This window comes from Hippopotamus amphibius, chromosome X (genome assembly GCF_030028045.1).
Source record: "Hippopotamus amphibius kiboko isolate mHipAmp2 chromosome X, mHipAmp2.hap2, whole genome shotgun sequence".
Lineage (NCBI taxonomy): Eukaryota > Metazoa > Chordata > Mammalia > Artiodactyla > Hippopotamidae > Hippopotamus > Hippopotamus amphibius.
In genome coordinates this window covers 79,698,622-79,718,241 of record NC_080203.1, presented here as the reverse complement: position 1 = coordinate 79,718,241, position 19,620 = coordinate 79,698,622, and the positions used below count along the sequence as shown (strand labels likewise).

At 39.6% G+C, this 19,620-nt stretch overlaps 1 protein-coding gene across 5 annotated transcripts in view; it reads right to left on the bottom strand.

Annotated features, from left to right (window-relative positions):
- The window catches only part of OPHN1 (oligophrenin 1), a 648,185-nt gene that overhangs the window by 118,169 nt on the left and 510,396 nt on the right, over window positions 1-19,620 (bottom strand). For all 5 annotated transcript variants that reach the window (XM_057717522.1, XM_057717521.1, XM_057717520.1 and 2 more), the window contains exon 20: window positions 2,202-2,349. In XM_057717522.1, coding sequence (XP_057573505.1) covers window positions 2,202-2,349 — 148 coding nt within the window. The remainder of the gene's footprint in view (window positions 1-2,201; window positions 2,350-19,620) is intronic.

Genomic DNA, 19,620 nt, shown 5'->3' with positions numbered 1-19,620 from the left:
ATGTCTGTGGGTCTATTTCTGTTTTGTATATAGATTTATTTGTATCTTTTTTTTTTCTTTTAGATTCCATATATAAGCGATTTCATATGATATTTGTCTTTCCCTGTCTGGATTAACTTCACTTAGTATGATATAGTTTAACATGTCTTTTAAACCAAGTCTAATGCCAGTCAACTCCTTCAGCTTTTGTTTGGAAAGGTTTTCTCTCTCCTTCATTTCTGAAGGACTGCTTTGTCCAGTATAGTATTCCTGGTTGACAGTTTTTTCCTTGCAGTATTTTGAATATATCAACACACTCTCTCCTGGCCTGCAAGGTTTCTGCTGAGAAATCTGCTCAAAGTATTATGGGGGTTTCCTTTTATTTGATGATTTGCTTTTCTCTTGCTGCATTCAAAATTCTCTTTGTCTTGGAATTTTGAGAATTTTATAACAATGTGTGTTGGTTAAAATCTCTTTATGTTTAATCTATTTGGGTTTCTCTGGGCTTCATGGATCCAGATGTTTATTTCCTTTTCCAGATTTAGGAATTTTTCTCTCATTATTTCTTTAAATAAGCTTTGTGCCCCATTCTCTTTCTGTGCTCCTTCTGAGACTCCCATAGTATATTGATTTGTATATGGTGTCCCATAAGTCTCTTAAGTTTTCTTCACTCCTACAATCTTTTTGCTTTTTGTTCCTCTGACTGGGTAATTTTAAGTGACCTGTCTTTGACTACACTGATTCTTTCTTCTGCTTGTTTGAGTTTGATGTTGAAGGTTTCTGTTGAATTTTTCAATGCAGTCATTGTCTTCTTCAGCTCCAGAATTTCATTATGGTTCTTTTTTATGATTTCTATAATTTTCTTGAACTTCTCATGTAGTGTTTTCCTGATGTTGTTTAGTTGTCTGAGTTCTCTTGTAGCTCACCGAGCTTCTTTAAGATGATTATTTGGAATTCCTTTTCAGACAGTTCATAGATCTCCATTTCATTAGGATCAGTTCATTGTGCTTTATTTCATTCCTTTGGTGGTGTCAAGTTTCCCTGATTATTCCTGATCCTTGTGGCCTTGAGTTGGTGTTTACCTATTTGAAGAAGTAGGCACATCTTTCTGGCTTTGACAAGGAAAGCCTTTTACCAGGCAGCAAAACCAAAGATTCTGTGTAGGCCACCTGGCAGGCTCCAAAAGTGGGCTTGCCACTAGAGTCCTTGGGTAGGCTGGTCTGGTGCCTGGGTTAGTGGAAGAGCAAGCTTTCAGCCTGGATATGCAGGGGAGACCTTGAAACCTGGGCCCAGGGGGCTAGCCTGGCACTGAGGCAGATCTGGAGGCTGGATCCACAGGAGGCTGGACTGGAGGCTAAGCTGTCGTTACATCCTGGAGACTAGAGCCACAGAGGCCAGGTTGGCATGTAATGGGCCTGGATTCTGGATCTGCAGGGGCAGGCCTGGAGCCTGGGGCTGCAGGGAATGGCCTAGTGCTGGGGTAGGTCTAGAGCTTGGGTCGGTGGAGGCTGGCCTGGAGTCCGGAAAAATGGGGGATGTGTTGGTACTGGGGTTTACTGGGGTGGGCCTGGTAGTGGGGTCGAAGGTAAAGTTGGGTGCTTACCTCACTCTCCTTCCTCCATGTGGAGGGGATCTCTCCCTGTGCTACACTGTGTGAGCTTGGGGGAATGGTGACATGGGTAATACGAAAATGTCCATTCTAGCATCTACAATGCACCTTTTCTTATATCTATACTCCACCCAGGTGCTCTGACCTCTCTGGATTCCATAGTTCTCATGAAGGGGTTTTCATGCATGGATGTTTGTTTGAATTCATGTTACTGTGAGGGGACAAGCACTAGAAACTCCTATTCAGCCATCAGTCCTCTATGTTAGCTGAATTTGTATTTAAAATCTCAGAACATTCAGAAAACACATTGCTCACCCATTTCACTGTATTTGAGGTACAGATCTAAGAACACCTTGTATCCTCCACTGGTCTGCTAAGGGAAAACAGTAGTTGATTTTACAGGTTCATCTCTGTACTACAGGTTCATCTCCGCTGCCAAAAGACTAATTCACTCTCTGGGCACAAATTTTACAAACCTTGCCTTGCCTGGCCCAGGACCCAGGAAAAGTCTACCTTTACTGGAAAAAAATGGTTATGCCTCCACTTCTGCCTTTCAATATCCTCTTTGTCTCTAATCACTACTAAGAAGCTATGGGTAAACTTTAGTACTGACCTTCACTTTCATCCAGGGAAGAAGTATAGAAAACTGTCCTTTCCCGCAGCAAGCGCTTTGAAATTGTGATTGGTTTGTGTCTTCTTGCTGTCACTCGAGGCGGGGGCACTGGGGGTGCAGTACTTTCCTCAGGTGGACCTGAATAGATCTGTAGAGGGGGAATATTTCCAGAAAACAATTAGAAAGATCAACTTTTTGTATCCCTAAGACTAACTACCAGCTGATGCCCATCAGCTCTACACCTAAAGTCTGCCACAGCAATTCTAACATGACTAAAGGAATTGGGGGGATTTTCTTAATCACGCTAGCTACCAGCAAGTGTTTAGAGATCTCCTACCATGTGTGAGGCACAGGACCTGGTACTTCTCAGTGTGGAGGAAAGAATGCAGACAAAAACTGCAACATCAGGAGATCACTCCTCTATTTATTAGATGAGATGCTGCCTGATATGTTAATCATTGAATAAAACCAATTAGATCATTATTTTAAAAAACCCTGCAACATCAGTCCTGGATTTTCCACTTACTTCCTGGGAAACTGTAAAAAAGTCACTCCTTCCGCCAACAAAACCCATAGAAAGGTCACCTCCCATCTCTGAGCCTTAGCTTCTTCATCGGTAAATTGGGGGGAGCACCACTTATCACAGGGTGTGGTGAGAATCAAGTGAAAAGGGTAGTCAAGGTACATTGTATGGGTAGGCTTGGGGTGTGAAGAATGATTAAAAACACCCACATATATTCAATATTTCTGAAAAGATACCAAAAAAAACCCCCAAAACTGCTTACATTGTTTGTCCCAAGACAGTAGTAATGAATGGCTAAGGGAAGGATAGAAGAAACTCATTTTTTCACTGCTATATCATTTTGATCTTTAAAATTTTCATACCCTGTAAGCATTACTTACTCAAAAAAGAAAGGGCAAAAACAAAGTGCCTTGGAAGATGTAAAAAGTGCTGCATAAGTGGGGGAGCAGCTGTGATTAGAATTTGTATATAATGTCTCATATGTACTTAAGGATCTTCTTGTCCCTGGGGAGAATGACCTTTTGGCCAGAGTGAACACACTTTGGGAAGACACACATATGTGGTGATGGAGGAAGGAGACCAGTGTCCATTACAATAATGAAATCAACCCCGATGATTAGTCCAAAGAGAAATGTCACCGCCCAACATTCTATCAGGCAAGAGTCAACATAGATTGCATAGTCACAGATCTTACATGATTGGGAACACAAGGTAAGCCTGTGTAAAAGCTGCACAATGATAGAGAACAAGGTAAGAAAAATCATATGGCAGTATATGTCTCAATGTCTCATGAAATAGGGAAAAGAGAATATGACATAGCAGCAAGTAGATGAGCTTTGAGGCCATATACTTTTAGATCATATTTCTGGTTCTACCACCATTAGTAATAATATTTTAAATCGCTACCATTTTGTGAGCATCTGCTTAGGCACTGTAGTAGCTGTTACAAATATTCTTTGCTATTCATCAAACACAACAGGGACTTTGTACTGAGTGTTTTTTCTACCTGAAGTGCTCTTCCTCCAGATATATATATATAGCTTGCTCTCTTGATTCCAGTAAGATTAATGATCAAATATACTCCCCTCAGGGAATCCTTCCAGGTAAATGTATCAAAACTTTGACATGCTTCCCTCTACCCAGTGTTTCCTATCCCCCAACCCTATGTAACATTTTTTTTTCTTATCACTTTCTAACATAGTATATTGTATTCAATACTTATTTAGTTTTTTGTTGTCTGTCTCTCCACTCGATTGTATACAACATTGAAGTATATCATCATGTTCACTGCTGTATATTCAGCAACTAGAAGAGTGACTAGAATTGCTGGGCCAAAAAACAAACATATTTAAAATTCTGATATAAAAGGCCAAATTATCTTCTGAAAATACCATAATAGCTACTTTCCCTTCAAGCCAAAATTGGGCAAAAGAAATTCCATTTACATCTTCAGCCTGAAACAATTAAAAAACTAGAAAAAATGTAACAGTGATTCTGAAGGCATTTGATATCTGGCAATGAAGGACAGATAGTGATCCATGAGACAGGAAAAAAAATGAGGTGAGATGAGTCCCATAATTGTTTCAGCTTATAGCTTGGAAAGGTTTTTCAGGCCATAATACAGGAAGTGGAACCCACAGGAGCCCAGCAGTCTCCCTAAACTGAAGATATTTTGTTGCAAGTATGAGAAGTGCAAGGAAGTGAGAGTTTTCAGGGGAGAGTACCAGAGAAAAGATAGGTGCACAGAGAGCTCTGGAGATCTGCAGGGGTCCTCTTTAAGAATTTAGCTGCGCACTAATCAATACATATGTGCAAGGCAAGAACCACATGACAAAATTAGAGGAAACAATTACCTAAGATCACACAGGCCTTAGAAAAGTTCCTGTGCTCACCAGCCACAGTGGATTATTACATAAATCATAGGGCACTGAGTAGAGTACACAGACAAATTTTGCCTCATTAGTGAAGAAAAATTAACCCTAGACTAAATACTATTCTTTTTCTGCTTAAAAAAGCTTAAAGGAAATACTTGAAAGCATCAAGCTGTTTTTGGGTAACTTAGCCACACCCCAGAAAAAAGCTCAAGAATATTATTTATAGTAATAAAAATGGCCAACATCCAAGAAGGTAAAATTTACGTCTTGCATCCAATAAAATATTACCAGAAATAAATTATTCATAGCCCTTTCTGATTTTGATGTGTTTTATTTCTTTTTCTTGCTCAATTGCTCTGGCTAGGATTCAAGTACTGTGTTGAATAGGCCTGGTTACAATGAGCATCCTTATCTTGTTCTTGATCTTAAGGACATCTGTCCACTTTTGGCCACTGAGTATGATGTTAGCTGTGGGCTTCTCCTATGTGGTTTTGGTAAAGTTGAGGTCTGTTCTTTCCATACCCAATTTGTTGAGAGTGTTTATCATGAAAGGATGTTGAATTTTGGCAAATGCACTTTCTGCATCTATTGAGATTTTTATTTTACATTCTTTTAATGTGGTGTATCACATTTATTGATTTGCATATGTTGAACTGTCCTTGCATCCCGGGGTAAATTCCACTTGATCATGGTCTATCCTTTTAAAGTGCTGTTCAATTAAGTATGCTAGTATTTTGTAGAGAATTTATGCTTCTATATTCATCAGGTATACCGGCTGTAGCTTATAGTTTTTTTTGCTTTCCTCCTCCTCCTCCTCCTTTTTGTAGCATCCTATCTGGCTTTGGAATCAGGGTAACGTTGGCCTCATAAAGTGAGTTTGGGAGTGTTCCTTCCCTTCCAATTTTTTTGAAATAAGAATAATTGGCATTAATTCTGCTTTTAATGTTTGTTAGAATTCACCAATTAAACAATCTGGGCCTGAGCTTTTCTTTTTCAGCAGACTTCTTTTCTTTAAATTAATTAATTTATTGGCTGTGCTGGGTCTTTGTTGCTGTACAAGGGTTTTCTCTAGTTGTGGTGAGCAGGGGCTTCTCTTGTTGTGGAGCACAGGCTGTAGGCATGTGGGCTTCAGTAGTTGCAGCACATGGGCTCAATAGTTGTGGCTCACGGGCTCTAAAGCGCAGGCTCAATAGTTGTGGCACACGGGCTTAGCTGCTCCGTGGCATGTGGGATATTCCTGGGGCAGGGATCGAACCCGTGTCCCCTGCCTTGGCAGGCAGATTCTTAACCACTGCACCACCACTTAGGAAGCCCTAAGCAGACTTCTGAATACTGACTCAATCTCCTCATTCACTATTAGTCTGTTCAGATTTTCTATTTATTCATGACTCAGTCTTGGTAGGTTGCATATTTCTAGTAATTTATCCATTTTTCTAGGTTTTCCAATTTGTTGGCATATGATTATTCATAGCAGTCTCTTAGTATCCTTTGTATTTCTGTGGTGTATCCTTTTCCATTTCTAATTTTATACATTTGAGTCTTCTCTCTGTATTTCTTGGTCCAGCTAAAGGTTTTCAGTTTTATTTATCTTTTAAAAAACTCAACATAGTTTCATTTATCTTTTCTATTGTTTTTCTGGTCTCTTATTTCCTTTATTTCTGCTCTAATCTGTACTTCTTTCTGCAAACTTTGGGCTGAGTTTGTTCTTTTTCCAGTTTCTTGAGATGTTAAGTTAGGTTGTTTATTTGTGATCTTTCTTTTGTCTTAATGTGTTTATCACTGTAAAATTGCCCTCTTAGCACTGCCTTTTCTGCATCCCATAAGTTTTGATTGGTTCTTTTTCTATTGTCATGTACTTCAAGATACTTTTTGATTTCCCTTTTGATTTCTTGCGTGACCCAATGGTTGTTCAGAAGTGTGTTGTTTACCACATATTTGTAAATTTTCCAGTTTTCTTCCTGTTGATTTCTAGTTTCATACCATTGTGATCAGAAAAATACTTGGTATGACTTCAATCTTCTTACATTTGCTTACACTTATTTTATGACCTAACATTACCTATCCTAGAGAAAGTTCCATGTACACTTGAGAAGGATGAGTATTCTGCTGTTGTTGGGTGTAATGTTCTGTATATGTCTTTCAGGTTCATTTGGTCTAAGGTATAGCTCAGGTACAATGTATCTTTAATTGATTTTCTGTCTGGATGATCTATGCATTGTTTACAGTAGAATATTAAAGTCTCCTGCTATTTTTTTGTTGTCTATTTCTCCCTTCAAAACTGTTAGTACTTGCTTAATATATTTAAATGCTCCAATGCTGGGTGCATATATTTATACAATTGTTATATACTCTTGATGAATAGACCACTTTATCATTAAATAATGACCTTCTTTGTTTTGTTACAATTTTTGATTTAAAGTTTACTCTGATATAAGCATAGCTATGCCTGCTTTCATTGGGGTTCCATTTGCGTGAAATAACTTCTCCAACCCTTCACTTTGAGCCTATGTGTGTCCGTAAATTTAAAGTGAGTTTCTTTTAGGCAGCATATTGTAGGGTCTTATTTTTAAACCATTCATCCACTCTGCCTTTTGATTGAATAATTTAGTTCATTTATATTTAAAGTAATTATTGATAGGTAAGGGTTTATTAATTCCATCTTAATAATTATTTTCTGGCTGTTTGGAAATTCCCTTGTTTCTTTCCTCATCTTTCACTGTCTTTCTTGTGAATTCATCATTTTCTATAATGTCATACATTGATTCCCCTCTCTTTATCTTTTGTGTATCTACTGTAGGTTTTTGCTTTTGTGGTTACCAGGAGGCTTATATAAACAAACATATAGATATAACAGTCTATTTAAAGTTGATAACAGCTTATTTTTTTTTTGGGGGGGGTACACCAGGTTCAATCATCTGTTTTTATACACATATCCCCGTATTCCCTCCCTTCCTTGACTCCCCCCCCTCGAGTCCCCTCCACCCTCCCTGCCCCAGTCCTCTAAGGCATCTTCCATCCTCGAGGATAACAGCTTATTTTTGATCACATACCAAGCCTCTACCATTTATACCTCTCTCTATCTTTTATGTTTTTTGACATCACAATTTACCTGTTTTTATATTGTGTATCCATTAACAAATTATTGTAGCTAAAGTTATTAATACTTTTGTCCTTTAACCTTTATATTAGAGTTACATAATTAACATACCACCATATTGCAGTATTAGAGTATTCTGAATTTGACTATATACTTACCTTCACCAGTAGGTTTTATATTTTCATATATTTTTGCATTACTAATTAGTATCCTTTCATTTCAGCTTGAAGAACTCCTTTCAGCATTCTTGAAAGGCAGGTCTAGTGTTGATAAACTCCCTCAGCTATTGTTTGTATGGTAAAGTCTTTATCTCTCATTCATTTCTGAAAGATGAATTTGCCAGGTAAAATATTCATGGTTGGAAGTTTCTTTTTTCTTTTTTTTCCTTTCAGCATTTTGCAGATATCCTCCAACTCTCCCCTGGCCTGCAAGGTGTCTGCTGAGGAATCTGCTCATAGGCTTATAGTGGTTCCTTCATATGTGAGGGTTTTGGTTTTTTTTCCCTTGCTGTTTTTAAAATTCTCTGTCTTTAGAAGATGTGGCATATATATATACAATGGAATATTACTCAGCTATAAAAAGGGATGAGACAGAGCTATATGTAATGAGGTGGATAGAACTACAGTCTGTCATACAGAGTGAAGTAAGTCAGAAAGAGAAGGACAAATATTGTATGCTAACTCACATATACGGAATCTAAAAATGGTACTGTTGGACTCAGTGACTAGAACAAGGATGCAGATACAGAGAATGGACTGGAGAACTCGAGGTATGGGAGGGGGCGGGGGGTGAAGGGGAAACTGAGACGAAGCGAGAGAGTAACACAGACATATATATACTACCAACTGTAAAATAGTCAGTGGGAAGTTGTTGTATAACAAAGGGAGTCCAACTCGAGGATGGAAGATGCCTTTGAGGACTGGGGCGGGGGGGGGGGGGCGTCAAGGAAGGGAGGGAAGATGGGGATATGTGTATAAAAACGGATGATTGAACCTGATGTACCCCCCAAAAAAATAAATAAATAAATTAAAAAAAAAAATAAAATAAAATAAAATTCTCTGTCTTTGATTTTAGACTGTTTTATGATAATGTGTCTTGGAGAAGACTGTTTTGGGTTGACATTTTGAGATAACTTGTTAGCTTCATAAATCTATCCCTAGATTTAAGAAGTTCTCAGCCATTATTTCTTTAAATAAGCTTTCTCTCATTCTTCTTCTTCTGGAACTTCTGGGACTCCAATAATGCATAGATTCTTTCTTTTAATGGACCCCATAATTCACGTAGACTATCTTCACTCTTTTTCATTCTTTTTTCTTTTTGTTCCTCTGAATGCATGATCTCAGATGACTCTTCTAATTCACCAATTCTTTCTTCTATTTCCTAGAGTGTGATATTGATGCTCTCCATTGAATTCTTCAGTCCAGTCATTGTTTTTTGAACTCTAGGATTTCTGGGTTTCTTTTTAATGGTTTCTGTTCATTTGTTGAATTTCTCATTTTGTTCATGCATTGTTTTCCTCATTTCATTTAGTTGTTTATTTTTGTTTTCTTATAGTTCATTGAATTTCTTTTTTTAATAAAGGTACAGTTAATTTACAATATTATATTAGTTTCAGGTGTACAACATAGAGATTCAATATTTTTTATAGATTATATTCCATTTAAAGTTATTATAAAATATTGGCTATATTCTCTGTGCTATTCAATATATCCTTAGAGCTTATTTATTTTATACATAGTATACATACATGCCTCTTAATCCCCTACCCCTATATTGCTCCTCCTCCTACTGATAACCATTAGTTTGTTTTCTATATCTGAGAGTCTATTTCTGTTTTGTTATAGTTTATTCAATTGTTTTATTTTTTAGACTCCACACGTGATAATATACACTATTTGTCTTTGTCTGACTTATTTTACTTAGCATAACCTCTAAATCTATCCATGTTTTTGCAGAAGGCAAATTTTCATTCTTTTTTATGGCCAATAGTCCATTGTGTGTGTGTGTGTGTGTGTGTATGTCTGTGTGTGTGTATTCATCTATTAATGGACACTTAGGTTGCTTCCATATCTTGGCTATTGTAAAGAATGCTGTGATGAACATTGGGGTGCATATATCTTTTCAAATTAATGTTTTCATTTCTTCAGATACATACCCAGGAGTGGAAGTGATATCATATGGTAGTCCTATTTTTAGTTTTTTAAGGAACATCCATACTGTCTTCTATATCGGCTGAACCAGTTTACATTCCCACCAACAATGTACTAGGGTTCCCTTTTCTCCACATTCTCATCCTGAGATTCTGGGTGGGCCATATGGTGGTGTCCGGTGGGAGACTTGCTGCTTGAGTTCTTCGTGGGCAGGTCTGGTGCTTTGGTCAGCAGGCAGTCAAGCCTGGTGTTTGGATCCAAGAGTGTGGACTTAGAGCTTGGATTCACTGGGATAGGCCTGACACCTGAGTCTGCAGTGATGGGCCTGTGATCTCGGTTCATGTGGATGAATCTGAATCTGGGTCCATGTGGGCTGACCAGGCTCAGGGGATCACTGGGGTGGGCCTACCATTTGGGTCTACAGGGACTATTCTGGTGCTGGATGGGCCAGGAGCCTGATTTCACAGGGAGTGGACCAGAACCTAGGGCAATAGGGGCTGGCCTGCTCTTTGGGTAAACCTGGTGCCTCGGGCCATGGAAGGTGGCCTGTAATCTGGGGTCTCAAGGATCAGCCTGGAGATTAAGTCTATGGGGCTCAGCCTGTTTCTAGTTCAGGCCAGGAGGCTGGTTCTCTGGGAGCCATCCTATAAGCTGAGGCCACAGGTGCTTGCCTGGCACTGAGGCAGGCCAGAAACCTGGGTCTACAGGAGCCTGCCTGGACCCTGAGCCATAGGGGCAATCCTGGCATTGAGGTAGGCTGGGACCCTCAGTCTATGTGAGCTGGTCTAGAGGCTAGGTCTGTGGGAGCTGACCCACTCTGGAATGGGCCAGGAATCTATATTCACAGGAACTCACCAGTAGCCTGGTGAGATCAGAGCTGGCTGACAATGGGGTGGGCCAGGAGCCTGGGTTTGTGGGAGCCCACTGGTTGCCTCATGCCTTGGGAGCTGCCTGGAGATACAGGTGCTGGACGATGTTGGGTGTTTTGGGAGCTTGGGTTTGCAGGAAACTGCTGAGAGCCTTGTGCTACAGGAGCTGTCTGGGACTGCAGGAACTGCCTGGGGGCACAAAAGCTGGTGGATAACTGGGTGGGCTGGGGGCTTGGGTTTTCAGGAGCCCACTGGGAGCCTGGGGCTGTGAGAGATATGTTAAGTCTGCAGGAGTTGGTCTGATGCTGGGGTGGGCCAGTACTGGAGTTAACAGTGAAATCAGGTTCTCACTTCACTCTTCTCTCCCATGAGGAGTGTCTCTCTCCATACTGGGCTGCTGGAGCTTTAGGAGGGGGGTGAAAGACAGGTGACTTTATCTTTCTTCCTCATTGTGTCTTTTCTTATTTCTGTGCTTCACCAGGTGTCGTAACCCCTCACCTGGATTCCTTAGCTATTTGTGAAGATATTTTTGTGTGCAGATAGTTGTTCAAATTGATGTTTTGGGAAAGGGAGCCATGCTAGAAATTCCTATACTGCCATCTTGTTGAAGTTACTCCACAATCCCCCAGCTTCCATGTCTTCATATCCCATTTGCTCTTCAAATAGGTCTCTGCCCACACCACTCTTCTGTAACTGTTTTCACAACAATCACCACTAACCTCCAAATTGCACTTTTCAAACCTTATTTTTACTTTGCTGCAGCACTTGACATAAGCTGACATTCCTGATCTAAAAATGCCTTATCATTTATCTTTCTGAATGACTATAATCCTACCTCTTTGAACACTGCCCAGTCTCTTTCACTGGCTCTTCCTAAATGTAGATCTTCCCCAGTATTGTATTCTCAGTCCTCTGATAATCTCACTAACCTAGACTCATTCTCTCAACAATTTCATGCACTCTCATGGCTTACATTATCAGTTTTCTCTAATAATTTCTATACCAATATATACAATTGCCTACTCAATACTGCCGTCTAGATACCCCAGAGGTATCTCAACCTCAACATTTCTAAAATTGAACATATTTAATTCTTTTCTTGTAACTGTTTATTTCTTAAGATAATGCTAATGTCCAAGCCAGAAATCTGGGCATTATTATCCTACCATCCTCCCTCTCTCACACATCCCATATCCATTTAGTCACCAAGTTCCATCAATTACAAATCCCTAATATCTCTCTAATCTGTCCTCTCTGTTCACTGCCACTGCCTCAGTTCAGAGTCTCATTTTGTCTCTCTAATATTACTACAGTGGTCTTCTAACTGTTCTCTGTGCCTCATGTCACTCTTTTCTTTAATCTGTCTACCAAAGTATGAATAGAGTGACCTTTATAAACTCAAAATATAATTGTCTTACTCCTCTGCTTATAATATTTTAGTGACTCCTCAATATCTTTGAGACACAGTCCAAAATCTGTAGTTAGTACACATGGTGCTCTATAATCAGGCCACTACCTACAATGTCCACTCTCATCTTCCATTATTCCTACTTTCACCCTATACTACGGTATCCATCCACCCTTCTTCTTTTTACTAATAGTCACTGAGTTTTAGCTGAATACCCATGCCTACATTTTCCAGCTTCCCTTATAGCTAGGTAAGGCCATGCACTTTAGGTTTTTTTTTTAAGCTCTTTATTGGAATATAACTGCTTTACACTGTTGTGCCAGTTTTTGCTGTACACCAAAGTGAATCAGCTGTATTTATACATATATGCCCATATCCCCTCCCTCCTGCGACTCCTTCCCACCTTCCCTATCCCAGCCCTCTAAGTCATCACCCATCATCATGTTGATCTCCCTGTGTTATGCAGCAGCCTCTCACTAGCTATCTATTTTACATTTGGTAGTGTATATATGTCAATGCTACTCTCTCACTTCGTCCTGGCTTCCCCTCCGTGCCCCCCCCACCCCATGTCCTCAAGTCCGTTCTCGACATTTGCACCTTATTCTACAAGTGGAAGTGATGTATACAAACTTCTGGATCATGTTTTTTATAAGCAAAAAGTCAGTATTCCATTCTGTCTCTATTCCTCTTCTCTTTGATGAAGACCAATGGAACAGGTATGTAGGACCCAAAGATTAAAGAAGTGGTAAGGAGGGCAAAGCTACTCCACCAATTTTGGGCTGTTCACCTCTGGACTCCTACATGAAAGCAAAATGAACTCTCTTATTTAAGCCATTGAATTTGCTGTTCTCTTTGTTACAGGAAGTTAACCTATACCTTAATTAATTCATTCCCTTTTAACTTTTGTGTCTCAACTCACACATTAACACTGTATGAAGCCTTAGCTGACTCCCTTGAGAGAGCTATGTTCCACTTCCACTTGTTCCCATAGCATCTGACGTACATCTTCATCACAGTAGTATTAGTTGCTCCAAATTCTTGAGTGTTAGTTGCTCCAAATTCCCTGCCAGTATCATGAGCTTCCTGACAGTAGAGATTTCTGTCTCATTTATCTCTACAAGCTTGGGCCTTACTAGGACACCAGAGAAAAGAAAGCAACTCAATGATAGCTTTTAGAATGAATGGAGAGATCTTGGCTTCCAGGCCCCTCAAGGCCTATTAAATAATAGAGACTTTTCTTACTTGTTTCTTCTCCAACTGGAATTGGGGAAATAGAGTATAACATAGAGATTAAAGAGCTAGCTTCATGTCAGAATCAGCTGTGTAGAGGCTTTGCCACTTACTTCCTATGCAACCTTGGGTCAGGTACTTAAACTATATGAGCCTCAAACTTGAAGCTGAGTTTGCATTTTGAAAACCTCAGTTGCAAAATAGTGATAATAATACCATCTACCTCAAATGGTTGTTGTGATGATTGAATGAGAAAATGTATGTAAAGAGCCTAGTCTGGAACATGTTGAACATTCTATAAATGGTAACTATTACAACCCTGAAAATGACGTAAACTCATGTTTCCTTGGAGAGAAGCAGGGAGAGAGGGAGAGGCGAGATGGAGTGGGAAGGAATTGAGGGACAGAGGGAGGTTGAGATTAAAGCAATAAAGGGTGAAGTGGTTATATGCTACGCAAATCAGAAGTTGTGGACTTGACGGCTCTTCAAGGTCTCTGCAGATTAAGTTATTTTATTTCTCTCCTCTAGTTACACCAATCAGTTGCTTCTCATTGACAAAACTCCTTCCGCACAGCCTGGTCATCTTCAAGGAGCTACCCAGGCCCCAAGAAGGATATGGACTCACTAACTTTTAGGGCTTGTAATGAGAGCCGCTAAATCCCCCTGGACAGGGTGCTATCTACAGGCTCTGTCTCCTCCAGACAGAGCTAAGACATTGGTTGAGAACCTTTTGAGACCAATTCTGCCAATGTGCCCACAGGCAGGCCTCAGAGAAGATGCTCAGTAGGCTTAAAACCACCATCTTTCTAAATGAGAAAAGTCTAGAAAAACAGAGAGGATACTTCCTGTTGTGTGTCCTTCTTAAAATTAAAACATGGCCTGGATAACCCTATAGTCAACATGGATTGCAACATCCTCCCCAAAGCTGGTCTACAGATGTAAACCTTGGAGCCAAGCTTTAATGTGGAAACACTGGCAATTACTGTGGTAGAAAGAATCCACTTACCTCCCTCTCTGTTCTGTAGGCCCTCCAAAGGCCCCACACCAGATCTCTCTTTTATTCAGATCTCTTTTTAAATGATGAGCTTTAACCTATGTGTTACTGCTATTCCCTTTGGGAAAAGAAATGGAGTACCCTTGTCCTCCTTGCTCATTCAGCCTTAGCCGCTTTGGACTCTTTACTGTTCAACATGTCTCCTGACTTTTGCACTCACTGCTTACTATTCTTGGAACTGCTGTTCCTCAAGATATCCACCATGGCTAATACCCTTACATACTTCATTTTTCTGCCTAAGTATCATATTAACACCACCTTCTATAAGATAACCATCCCTTACCTTGTTTTTTCTTCAGAGTACTTATCACAACCTGACAGATATAGTGAATTGCTTATCATCTGTCTGTCCCGTCCTGATAGAATATAAGATCCATGAAATAAAGGCCTTTGTTTGGTTTACAAGTGTATCCCCAGTGCCTAGAACTTTGCCTGGTATGTGATAAGAATTTAGTATTTATAAAACTTAATTTGTATCATTAGTTCTTTGAAAAGAGGTCTGTAAACTACAGATATAACTAGTGGCTTGGGAATGAAAACCTGGCAAAATATCCATAGTTTCTCTTAAGAGAGGAAGAAGAAATGATGGGCCCAAGATCTCTGGGCTTAATTTTGACAATCCAATTTTAATGAAGGGGAACCTTTTAGAGATGAAAAGGGAGTTAAGAGAGGCCCAAGAAAAGAAACTCTGTCTGTTTTACTTAATTCCCTATTTTCTTTTTTTTAATAAATTTATTTATTTATTTTATTGGCTGTGTTGGGTCTTTTTGGCTGTGCATGGGCTTTCTTTTTTAGTTGTGGTGAGTGGGGGCTTCTCTTTGCTGTGGTGTGAGGGCTCCTCATTGCTGTGCCTTCTCTTGTTGCAGAGCATGGGCTCTAGGCACGTGGGCTTCAGCAGTTGCAGCACATGGGCTCAATAGTTGTGGCTCTCAGGCTCTAAAGCACAGGCCCAATAGTTGTGGTGCATGGGCTTAGTTGCTCTGCGGCATATGGGATCTTCCTGGAGCAGGGATCGAACCCTCATCCCTTGCATTGGCAGGTGGATTCTTAACCACTGCGCCACCTAGGAAGCCTCCTATTGACTTCTTGAGTATGCATGAAAAGCATGTTCTGAGAAAGGTATAACAATATACCCTCTGAAGATAGAAGAAACAAATCCTAAAGGAATGGGACAGTCATAATGTGTGGGGCTTTCTTATAGGGGTGGATGGAACCAAATACCAGGTGGCACAGGATACAAAACTAGCTCCTCTGTATCTCATGCAATCAAGTGACAGCAGTAGCAGGAGAAGGCGTAAGTGGCAGGGCTATGATATGAACTCTGATTTGTCTGACTTCAAGATTAACACTCTTTCCACTATATAACACAAAATAAAACATTTTAAGTTTAAAAAATAATTCCTTGGGTGGAAACAGTATCAGGCCAAACTTATTTTCCCACCTTCCAAAACTCCAGAAAGAGGGCAGAGTGATTTGGCTTTCTGTAGACTGATTAAGAACACCTAGGATTTTGTGGCCTTTGATAGTGACTTCAGGGAAAATCCAAGACCCAGTGCAGGGTCTGGGGGCAAACCAATGATATTTGTTTTCTGGGCACATGGTTAGCCCTGAGTGGATGTTAGCTGAGTTGAACTCTAAAGGCCTGGTCTAAGAGAACTCAATATCTAAAGGATACTATTTCACTCTGTTGGGTCTTGGGTATTGTCTCGGGTGGTCAGGAGTCCAATTCCTGGAAATCCTTCTTTTGAAGGTTCCTGAGGACTAAAGCTGGATGATAACATTTGTTGGGCTTTGAGGCACAGACAGGAGAGGTATCACATTCACTTGAGAAGGGGGTTCATGAAACTTTTGCTTGAGTTTGATCACATATTAACCCCCTTGTGGTTTCTTCTCTGTCACGTCTTTAGGTGTGAAGCAGAGATGAAATTTAACATAAGACAATCATTTTTCAATTGCCAAAAGCCATGAGATCCACACTCATCCAAACTCTTGGAAATTTTGGCAGAACTGAGTAACTATCCAGATTCTCCCCAGATGCTGCTTCAGGGCTGCAAATATCAGATTGTACAAAAAGAACCTTGCCTTTCTATAAATCAAAGATATAAGACTTGGCCCCGATGAATCTCAGCTTTCCACTGAGTCTCCATTTACACTCTGGCTGAGGCTGTGTTGCACATTCTGAGATCTGGTTATATTAGCAAAAACTACACTATGAACTTCATTAGAAACAAAGGTGGTGATGGGGTCAAAAATAACGCGCTCTTAGCATTTGGCAGTTATCACTTTAAACATCAAGTGTGTCACCAAGTTATCTTAGACTATGCACAAAACTTTGAAAATGTCATGTCTGTTGTTACTAAGAGTGAAACATTTTTTAAAGAGGGCTGTCACCAGGCCTGTCTTTGGTCTCTGTAACACATAGAGTTTAAGGTTCTTCTACATGACACATTCTAGAATCCTATCTAGTCCTACCCATACAGTATACTTAAGGGCAAACTGATGTCCAAAGAGTGGAAGCTATTTGCCCAAGGCTCCAAAGCTAGTAGGTGGTAGAACTTAGACTAGAACCTAAGAATTCTAATCCCCAATCTGGTGCCCTATACCCTTAAAACACAGTATCTCCTATATGAAACTGTTTCATACTCCCACTGATTGTATCTAATATGTCTATAATCCATGCTCTGTCAGTCCATTCCCCTGGCCAGTTGCCTTGGGAAGAGGATACTGAGGAAAGAATGAAGTCAGATCCTGCTAAGGACATCTCCATCCACTTGGCATAGATTTATGTTTTCTATTAAGAACGGAATGTCAGATTTCGAGTGGAGTTTTCCTTTTAGACCTATTTAGGATACTTTCAAGCTGGGGAAGTGAAGAGTTCTGCATCATCTAACAACCACGAATTAACAATGACCTAAGGACTTCTAAAAACCACCACTTGGACTACAAAGACTTAATATATACCAGGGATTATGGAAGAATGTCACCACTGAGATAAAGTTAATCTCCTGTCAATATAGTAAAGGGGTGGGAAGGTATTAGAATTTGGTGGGCAATACTATGTACAAAGTACTTGATATATTTATCTCATTGAACCCTCCCAACAACTGGGGTAAGTTTAATTATTAGTCCCATTTTTATGTGGAATCTAAAATATGACACAAATGGCCTACCTTTGAAACAGAAAAAGACTCACAGACATAGAAAACAGGCTTGTGGTTGCCAAAGGAGAGGGGGGAGGAAGAGGGATGGATTGGGAGTTTGGGGTTAGCAGATGCAAACTACTATATATAAAATGGATCAACAACAAGGTCCTACCGTATAGCACAGGGAACTATATCCAATCTCCTGGGATAAACCATAATGGAAAAGAATACAAAAAAAATGTATATATGTGTATAACTGAGTCACTTTGCTATACAGCAGAAATTAACAAGACATTGTAAATCCACTATACTTCAATTAAAAGTTTTCAAAAAATGAAGGAAACAAGGCTCAGGGAGGTAGACTGGCTTGTTGAAGACTACCCGACTAGCAAAGGATGGAGCTGGGATTCAACCTCACTGTCACCTGCTTCCAAAGCTACTTTTCCATTCTTTTCATAATATTCTAACCTGTAGGGATATTTGGAAAACCTACAGAGGTGGCCTAGGCATTTTCAGGGTTATTTTAAAAAGTCTTAATCCTAAAAAGTAGCAGTGACTCTGCCGTCAGTCCCAAAATCTTAGAGCAAAGGAAACGTTCACCCAATCTCAATGCTCCTCCAATGTTTCCTGGTTTCCGAAATTCCTATAGGCAGTATCACCAGATTAAGGAACCTCAGTCTGCTTCAAGTCTAGCTGCCAAAGTACACCTACCTGACCCTCTAGCACAGTGGCCCCAGTCTTACTGTATTATCCAGACTCTGATGGTCAAAACTGAGAGTCAGACCACCCAAAGGAGAACAGCAAAGGCAAAAGTATATGATATGAGAAAATCATTGGCCATTGAGAGGAATGTGCTATATGATCTTGGAGATCTTTTTAAATTTTCAAAAATCTCTGATTCTATATTCATTCTCTCTTTCTCATTCTCTCTCTCTCTCTCACACACACACAAGCAAATCTGAAGTCTCCAAAAATACAATAAAAACTGATATTTGACTGATATTCATAACAAATTTAATCCCTCTAGGCCTTAGTTACCTGTACGTAAAATTAGGAAATACCTCATAAAAGTTATGAGGATTCAATGAGATGCTGAAGATGTTGAATGTCGAACATTTAGCACAGTTCATGGCACATAACAAGCTCTGGCTAAATGCCAACTATTGTTCACACTATTGTAATTTTTGTTTCAGTGCCAGCTGGAAAGAGGAAAAGGAAGGGAGAGGGTATTCCCACCTTTTGCTGAACCTTGAGAATAATTCTTAGGATGACAAGAATCAAAAGGGTGACTCATGGGGAATGTTTCAGCTCTCTGAATGATGAGGGGTAAACCTCAGCTCACAGCTGTATCCTACACTTTATCACACTCTCTCATCAGGTTTGGACATGCTTATTCACTTCAAACAGGTCCTGACCTCAGTTCAAAGCTAAGAGAACTAGGCTTTTGGGAAATATGTGAAGATCTTCTTGATTTAGTTAGGATTAAAAACTTAAAGCTATGTTTTCAAAGATTCCTTATGACTAATGAACATATCTGCAGTTTCTCAATCTGATAATTCTTTGCGCAAAGACATTTTTCTTCAGGTTACACTTTGCTTTTAATATTCTCTACTTAGATATATTTTTTTCTGGAGATTCATTTGAAAATGTTTGCCAAATCCCCAGTTAACTACATATTATACTCTGAAAATGTCCTCACATGTACAGGCTAATATAAATGTTATTTTTAATAACTTTTAGCTTAGCTTTATCATTCCAGAGTTTAAAGGCAATGACATATAAACCTGGCTTAATTAGATTCTCTCTCTCCATGTGTGTGTGCACGTGTGTGTGTGTGTACCTATATGTATATATGTAGATAGATACAAAGATATATTTTAAAATATATAAAATATAAATCTGTAAAGTATAAATCTATATTTATATTTACTTATATTTTAGAATATTTCTCTATGTATCTATCTATGTATCTGTCTATCTAATGTACCTACCTATCATTCCAGAAAGCAGAGGTAGAGGGAAACATTTATCTATTCCTTTGCTGCCCTCTGGTGGCAGACGAAAATTCACA